Source organism: Pygoscelis adeliae, unplaced genomic scaffold, assembly GCF_000699105.1.
Source record: "Pygoscelis adeliae isolate BGI_AS28 unplaced genomic scaffold, ASM69910v1 Scaffold22, whole genome shotgun sequence".
NCBI lineage: Eukaryota > Metazoa > Chordata > Aves > Sphenisciformes > Spheniscidae > Pygoscelis > Pygoscelis adeliae.
Window position 1 is genome coordinate 966,948 of NW_008824350.1, and position 8,578 is coordinate 975,525.

An 8,578-nucleotide genomic window follows, 5' to 3' on the forward strand; every position below is an offset into this window, starting at 1 on the left:
TAATGCCTTACACTGCAACACACAGAAAGCACTTGTAGGAGTCTTAGTCTGTCTGTGAAATCGTTGCTACCTAAGAAAGCCTGATTGATTTTAAGGTTGTTCCCAGACTTAGAAAGGAAGTTGGTGGATGTGTGTGGTTAAGCAGGCAAAGGCAGTGACAGGTTTTTGTGATGTGGGGAAAGGTAGCCATGACTGACGGGACATACTGGCCAAGAATGACACAGACACCATCATGGGATCAGATGATGGCTGCTAATTTATCACAGAAGATAGATAAATGGATAATCAGCCATAAACAGTAATCAGTGTATGGGCCCAGTCCAAACAGTTCATTCTTCAGAGAAACCAAAATTGTTTTGGCACAGTTAAGAACTATTGGGAAAAGAGCAAGAAAAGATCTGCAGGTCCAGAAGTTTATTTTCCTTTTCTGGAAAGGGAAAATATCCAGCATCTCACCTCCCAGTTTGTTTCTGCTGCCTACTGTCACCACGTAAAAGCAGAGATAGAAGCAGTGTTGTCTCACCCAGGGCATCCCTATACACACATCCCTTTTCATGAGTCCAGTCAAGTCCCAAGTCTGAATTTCAGCTGCAGACAGTAGCTTTATTATCTGCCTGCGGGCGCATGAGCCACTGATGTGTATTTTGCAACCCTGAGAAAGTTGATGCAGCTTTTGACAGCTGACGTTGGTTGAAAATCTGTGCAGATGTACCTCTGAGGTGGTGAAGGTTGCCCTGGCAGTTGTTGGGTACGTGCTCCCCTTTACCTCAGCACCATTTCCACTAACAAATGGCAACGCTACAGTGTCAGGATTTGTCTTTATGAATAAACATGCTGCTAATGACCTGGTGTTGCAGGTGTTTGTTGGATTTGTTAGAGGCAAGTGGGGTTCACTGATGGAACAGGCTTCTTGTCAGCTGTCACCTGTGGTGGATAATGTGCTTTGAATTGAATTTCAGACTCCAGAGCTGAACTGGTGTGTGACATTTTGTAAACATTAAACCAGCAGGCTAAACGTTTGAGCAGTGTTTCATCTGTATTGTAAGGCTGATTTCTGCTCTCCTGCTTTGCACGGTTTGGTTGGAAGGTGTAAGGATGCGGTGTGGGTACAGAGAGGCATGTGTGCACCAGGTCTTTGCGTGAGTCATTGCCAGGGCCACTGCTGAAGGCAGAGTGTGCAGTGCGCATCTTCCTGACACATCCCTGCTGTTTTCTCTTTTTCACAGGGGAAGCAATACACTTGGGAAGTCTTATCGCTGCACAGGGTTATGTCTTTCCGATCTCAGACCATGTCCTTACCCTGAAAGATGATGGGACGTTCTATCGTTTTCAGGTTGGTAAGCCCTCTGCCTTCCTTGTGGCCCCTTCTACTGTCCCTGTAATAATACTGCTGAAATCACCTGCTCTTTATCCCTAAGCACCCGTCAGGTCTATGAAGCTAGGGATTAAGGCTATCTTGGTAGAGGCCTTAGGAGGTTATGAAGTCCCTTCAGAAAGATCTGCTTTAGAATCCCAAATCATTCTTTTCTACTTTCTGACCCACAGTTTTTACATAAATGAACTGATAGTGTCCTGTGATTGTTTTTGATGCGTGATTTCAACGCTGTTGTACTCAGAGTTGAAAATGACTTTCAGGTTCTAATCCTGGCACAGAATTGAGTAGCCATCCTCCTGTGCAAAATGGACCAGGGCAAACTTTGGAGTTGGACATTTAAGCTCTGGCCCAGAAGCAAATTCAAATTTTTATCCTCTCTTGATTACAGATTGGTGTGGGAGGGGGCAAGCTTCAGGCTCTTTTACAGAGGATGTGTAACCTTGGCAGTCACCTAAGCTGGGACATCTCTATTCCTCAGTGTCCCTGTGCCTTGAGATGTGTTGAATTTTTAAAGTATCCTGCGCTTGAGTTTCATGCCCCTTTCCAAAAACTGCTGCTATCAACCTCCTAGATAACTGAGTTCTTGTGCTGCAACAACTCCTTTTGGACAGACTGTGTAACTTTAAAAGAAGCAATAAGTTCAAACCTGGAGTCCTACTGCCTAATCCTGCTGGCTGAATTTGTGTTTTTCTGTTACGTGATCCCAGCCAGCTCCCTTATCTTTCCTGTGACCTCTCTTCTGTTCACCCTCCCATTCCTCCTTTACATTTGTTTTCATTTGAAAAGCCTGTTCTCCTCTTTGCATCTGATGTTGGTGCTGCTCATGTTCACTGTTCACTGTCCTACTTCTAATGTGATATTGTGTTACCATATGAGACCAAGGCCAGGGTGAACAAAGAGGCCCAGGAGCTCACCCCACCTTCTGGTTACCTGGCATCATTCAGACTAAGATTTTTCATGATAGTTCCCTTGCTTTTCTGAAAGTCCTGCTCCTCCTGTCATGCAAGACTGGACAGAAGCAGGGGTAATACTGATTGCCCATTTAGTCGTACTTCTCTCTATTTTAAAAGAATGATGCCATTAGAAGTTGTCCTGTGCAGCTCTCAGGAGCTAGATTTCAAAAGCAGAGTATCATTTAATTTCTTTTCCTTATTTTAAGCCTGTGTAAACCACATCATCAAATTGTCTTGACTGCTTATTGACTTTTCTTTCCCTTATCTTTTCCTACAACTTTTGTTTATTCTTTGCCTGTTGTCATTTCCTGCAACAGTTCTCCTCAGCCGTTTTCTGCAAAAATAACCTGATAAAATCATTTTTATTTTCCATTACTCTCTTCTTGCCACTTTCTACCTTAACATCAGTCCTTCCTTTAACAGTAGCTCATCATCTTGTGAAGTTCATAAGATAGGTATCAGTGAGGAGCATTGAACCCTGTATTGTTTGATCCCTCCATGTTTTCTCACTGTACTTTGGTGCAAGGAATAGTCTTTCTGTGTGCAATGTCCTATGCCCGTTTGTGGCATTACATCAGTAATGCAAAACAGTGTTCTGTAATTTGTGTGATCACAGGGACGTTATTTTTCATTCATGTTAAAACTGAGATACAGCCACATGTACTAATACCTTGTAATTAATTGTAGCAACTGCAATATGCAGACCTGGATAGAAAACAAAAGCAGTAATCTTAGCAGGACTTCTGCTTTTAGAACGACTCTAATCAGCTGAGTTTTGACCTCTGCCATCTGTTATATTTAAAAAGTAAATTGTTTTGTAGGCTGCCAACCACACTGGTAGCTGCTCCAAAAAAGCAAGTAGTGTGTAGCTTATATAAAAGGCCATAAGGTTTCTCATGCCCCTTTTAAAAAAAAAAAAACAAAAACCAAAAAAAGAAACAGGGTTCCTGTGAATTCCTGGGGAAAGAGGAGGTTCTGGGGATAGAAGGTAAGAGGTCCACAATCAGATGGGATGGCAACAGTGTCTAAAATGTCATCAGGATACTGGACATCCTCCTCAAGAGATGCTTGTATTACATCATCTCTATTTACCTGCAGTGAGGAATGTCAAATGTGATACCTTCCTAGAAAAGCTTCCTCACTTTTACTGAGATCTGTGGCAGTGTTTCCCCTGAGGGCAGAGACTGGGCCGTAGACTTTGTGATTCTTCTTTTTGTACTCATAATGTTTTTCTGCATCTGAATTGTTTTTCATCTCTTAAATTACAAAAATGTGTATGTTGTTTCTTAGGCACCGTACTTTTGGCCTTCAAACTGCTGGGAACCAGAAAACACAGATTATGGTGAGAGTATAATTATTTCATTGTAGAAAGTTACTACAGGAAGTTTGTGATGGAAAAAATTGTCCTTAAAATTACTGTTGGCCATCTAAACCCTTCATCAGCAGAGTTTCTTGTCAGACTGCAGCATCAGAGGCAGATTTGTGCCCATGTCAAATACATGAAGTGAAATCCCAGGGTGGCTCAAGCCCACAGAGCTGGAGCCATCAAGTTCAGTGGGGCCAGGGTTTTACCTACCATTACCCTTTATTCTCCCATAGCTCTGTTCGTTTCGGCAGGATTTATGGCAAGCAGAATACTGCTGCTTGGGAATCTTAAATAATACCAATATTGCTTCTGTGGGAGAATGTACTCTGATCTGTAGCTGGATCTGATATGTAGATCAATAAAAAGTTACCTCATCTGGGCACTCATCTGGCTGATCAATAAACCAGTATATAACTGATGGCAGCCCATAGTTAAAGTTCTCTGATATATGACATCAGACTTATTTTTCCCATTTTTTTAAGATTACCAGCTGATAGCTGGTAAAAAAGAGAAGACTGAGCATGGTTTATGAGCTAATAAACTGCAACATGGTGCATTAAACATGTGAGTGCCTGCAGACAGCGATAATACATAAAGAAAATATGTCAGTGTTGTTATCTTTAGCTGTCTGCATGCAATGTTGCTGTCTTTTCCAGAACTGCACTTCTTTCACAGTTAAATGATAAAATCAGTTGTTATATCCTGGTGTGGTATTGGAAGAGGAAGTGAATCCATGTGTGTGCTCATACAACAGGAGCTTCTGGAAGTGCTTCTTTTGAAGTATCTCATAATCTAAGATCAGTTTAGAACTCCTCCCTGAATAAGCAGGGGTTTTTTTCTTTCCTGGGCAATAATTACTCATCATTATGGATTCTGGAATTCATTTGCTGGGGTGGAGAAGTAGCCTGCAATGGGTGTCTGTCATGTGATAGTTCATTTGTAGTCCTCATCTGCAGGGAAGCTAGCACAGACTTACGCGTTTATCCCAGTGAGGGAACGGCTTAGGAGAAAACATGATGCTGTTCATTATATGCAAAATAATTTCCAGATTTTACAGTCATCATATATAACTGTCTGAACTGTGCCAAATATGTATTCTGTAAATATCAGAATAACAATCTGAAGAAGGAAGTTCTGTTTTTCACTATAGTATCTGATAAATAACTGGTTTTGCAGTCAGATTATTGTACTGCAAGGGCATTGAGTGGAACAGTACACCTCAAAATAAAGCCCTGTATGAGCTGACCCACAGCTGGACAAGCTGCAACTGTATTAGCTCTGAGCCCTGTAGTGACAGATTTTCATCTGTCCCAGAAATCTCTAACATATGCTTATAATCAGTCTTTGCATATCAGAGGTCTGTACAGATGGAGTCTTCCCAGGAATTAATCCCAAACTAGCAGTAGACCCAGATAAAACTGAAATCCCAGCAGCTCGCCATACTTTTTCTGTTTGCATGGATCCACTCACAGGACAGGAACTAACTTGCTAATGGCAGGTCACTGCCTAGCATGAAGAAATACTGGGAGATGACTGACTCACTTTATTTGGTGTTGTAAATGGCTTACAGATGAAACTGCTCTTGAGTTGTATAAATATAAATATACATGAACTGATCAGCTCTGGTTAACGTGCATAATAATTGGCTCATTATATGAAGGTTAGAATTACAGGAATAGCATAGACTAGAATTACATGAGTAGCACTGTTTTTTACATATATTTTTAAATAGAAGAATAGGTTTCCAATGGGAAACATCTATGAAGGTGTCAGAAAATTGTATTTATTAAGAAACCAAAACCCCATGGTTTTCAAAGAAAAGCTGAAATTCTCTCAAAAAGATTTATTGCAGTTTGATGTAGATGATGCTTTGCCTTCTGCCCCGCTCCAGTTTCATATGCTGTTGGACAATAAGTACCTGGCCCTGCAGCATGAGAGAGGGCAAAACACAAGGAAGCCGTAAAATTCACACCTAGATCGATCCCAAAATGAGAGCACTGGACCTCTCTTACATAGTTCAGACCTGACTGTACACCCAGGGTGTGCTGGGGACCTTGTGTTTCAGCCTGTAATGGAAATGGGGTGAGCTAGCAGTCCAGCTGAGGCTTTCCCAGAAGGCAGCCTGGGACTGGTTTGGTGCCATGCACTGGGCTCATTGTGACCCTCAGAATCCCAAACCACATCAGTTTCTGCAGTCTGGTGAAACGTGAGAAGGCTTCTCTTAACCATTTGAAATGTGTAGAATAAGTGGTTGAAGCATATGAAAAAATGCTCAGATCATACCTTTAAGATCTGGCCTGTATTTCTGTTTTCTTTTCGATATCCTGAAGTCTGTTTGTTGGTTTTTTTTTTTAAACAAGAGGGGAAAAGAAGTGCAGGGCTGCTCAGTTTGGCAGGCAAGTTCCCAAAGTGCTGAGGGGAACAGGTTGCTAATGCTAAATCTTTTACCAGCCCCAGAAGCAATTGTGCCTTTCTCAGTCATCTTGTTAGGTCCTGGTATCTACTCTCAGCACTTTTAAATGAGATGTCCCGGATGTTTAAGGCCTCTGAGATTACTAGTGGGTAATGTCAGCTGAGTATTCAGCCCTCTCATTCGTTGCCTCGTGTTGCTTTCTGATGAGAACGAACAGTGCATGGACCACTTTTTTCTTTTTTAAGATCTAGTACTAATAATCTGCCTGTAATTGTTTTCCATTCTGTTTCTCCCTTTAGCCATCTATCTTTGCAAACGGACCATGCAGAACAAAGCTAGGTTGGAGCTGGCGGATTATGAAGCCGTAGGTACACTGCTACTAGTGTTTAAAGCTGGGGGGTGCAGGGAGAGCTTTGCTTGCCAATTGAATGCTGCCGTTTTGTGCTTTGGGGTCAGCCTTTACTGTGTCTTTTTTTCAATTGTCAGAATTGTGTGGAGGTTGATCTGGAGACAACATCAGGAACGTGATTGGGTAACGTCCCTGGCTTTGCAACATCTCCACTTAAAGCATCTGCTGTATAGCCAGCCCTCCAAGATTGGGGAAATTACACAGAAGTTTACATTGGTTTCTTATTTCCAGTTAACAGTTCCTGGGTTATATAGCAGATACTAACACAGGAAAATGATGGCTTTCAGGTGCATTACTGGGCAATTAAATTTCTGATGATCCATCTAGTTGTGGACCTTAAAAGGAAAGTTTTCAGATATTAGACTTGGACTGTTTTCAATATGCCATATAAAAATTATTACTCAAGCTTATTCAGGGCATATTTGCTGTTATGAAATGTTTGTCCATAAAAATATCCCCAACCTTGACTTCAGATTGTGGAGGGTTTGGGTGGAGAGGAGTGGGAAGATGGAGGCAGGAGGGGCAGCGCTGGTGTGAGTTTCTTTGAATGCCAGCAGTGTAACGCTCTGACCAGCTGAACTTTTCTTTCTTTTTTTTTTTTTGTTCACTAGCTCAACAGTGTAGCAGTTGAATTTCAAATGTGGAGTTTTTCGTTGGAGGGTTTGTTTACAAAGCTGGTTGCAGTGGACTTCTGTGTTCATGTTTATTACAATGAAAACACTTATATTGCATATATTTTAGGTTTTTTTTCCAATAATGGACTTTTTCCTTCTTCCTTACCTTCTACGTTTTGGGACTTTAGTGCACATGGATATATATACATGCCATTTGGTCCTTTCAGTGAAGAGCATGCAAAAATTACCACTTACCTAGTCCACCCTGGAAATGCATCCAGAGTTCCCAAGAGTTCTAATATTGAAGTACAGGCATAAAGGAAGGAACATAATAATCTGCATGCACTTACACATCCTTTTGCTGAGTTTTCTCTTCTGCATATTGTTGATTTCATTATTAAAACCATTAAAATTGCTCACAGCCAACCAATTAACTGTAAGTACTCTAAAGATCTATCATAAAGCAACAAAAGGCTGTTCAGCAGCGCACACACTCCCACACACATGCAGCGAGGCTATGGCTAAGTACTTTTGCACATCGTTGTCTACTGAGAGTAGCAATGCTCCAGTGATGGCAAATAATTAGATCTTGGCAGTCTCTCATTTTTCTTGTGAATATTGCATTGCACAATTAGAGATCGCTTCTGCGTTCAAACTTTGCTGTCTTAATTAGAGACAATCCGATAAGAACAGCACCAACTCTTCCTAGTCATTATGGGAGCTGAAGCTGATCCAGCAATGGAGATGTAAGCTGAGCACAAGTGAGAGAAACAGGCTTATAGGAGTGGAAAGGAGCCCTGTATATTTACTACCTATTTTTGGAGATGTAGTATGAGAATGCTTGTCCGTAGGCATCAGCACTGACCTGGAGTTTCCAAAGAGAATCTCTACAAAGCATCTCATGGGCCATCTTCTCATTTTTAGGTTCTGCTTGCAGCATTCATAGACAACCCCCCACCCCCTATTTATACTGGTAGAGCAGGGGTCTTGACGATATGATTAAGCTTGCATAATTGCATTCAGTTTTGTTTATAATTGGCCAAACATAAGCACAATTCAAATATTGCTTCAGTTGGTGCTGTTTCATTGCCTTCAACATATTTACTCCAGAGGGCACATGTGAACATAATTTGAAATAAAATAAAAAAAAGAAACCCTCAAAAAATTGTTTTTGCAGCTAACTACAAGTAGTTCTTCCTTGTAGCCACAGTTAAGGAAATCATCGCAGTTCAGCACAGCTGTAAATCATTTGCTTAACTGTTTTCTTCCGTGTATACAGACTGAAACTCTTACATGGACTTGGTGGTAACAGGGCCAAGCTTTATGCCTTGTGTTATACAAGAGTTTAAAGTAAGTAATAGGCAGATTTCTTCTAGCATTGAAATGCATGCACTTAAGCACTTTCTTGAATTTCAGTGAAAATTTGCAAGAGTTGAACCAGCTGTAGT

At 41.2% G+C, this 8,578-nt stretch overlaps 1 protein-coding gene across 1 annotated transcript in view; it reads left to right on the forward strand.

Annotated features, from left to right (window-relative positions):
• Positions 1 to 8,578, forward strand: part of RGS6 (regulator of G-protein signaling 6) — a 250,330-nt gene that overhangs the window by 203,074 nt on the left and 38,678 nt on the right. Inside the window, exons 4-6 of the mRNA XM_009319242.1 lie at positions 1,227 to 1,333; positions 3,619 to 3,670; positions 6,407 to 6,471. Of these exons, the coding sequence (XP_009317517.1) occupies positions 1,227 to 1,333; positions 3,619 to 3,670; positions 6,407 to 6,471 (224 nt within the window). The remainder of the gene's footprint in view (positions 1 to 1,226; positions 1,334 to 3,618; positions 3,671 to 6,406; positions 6,472 to 8,578) is intronic.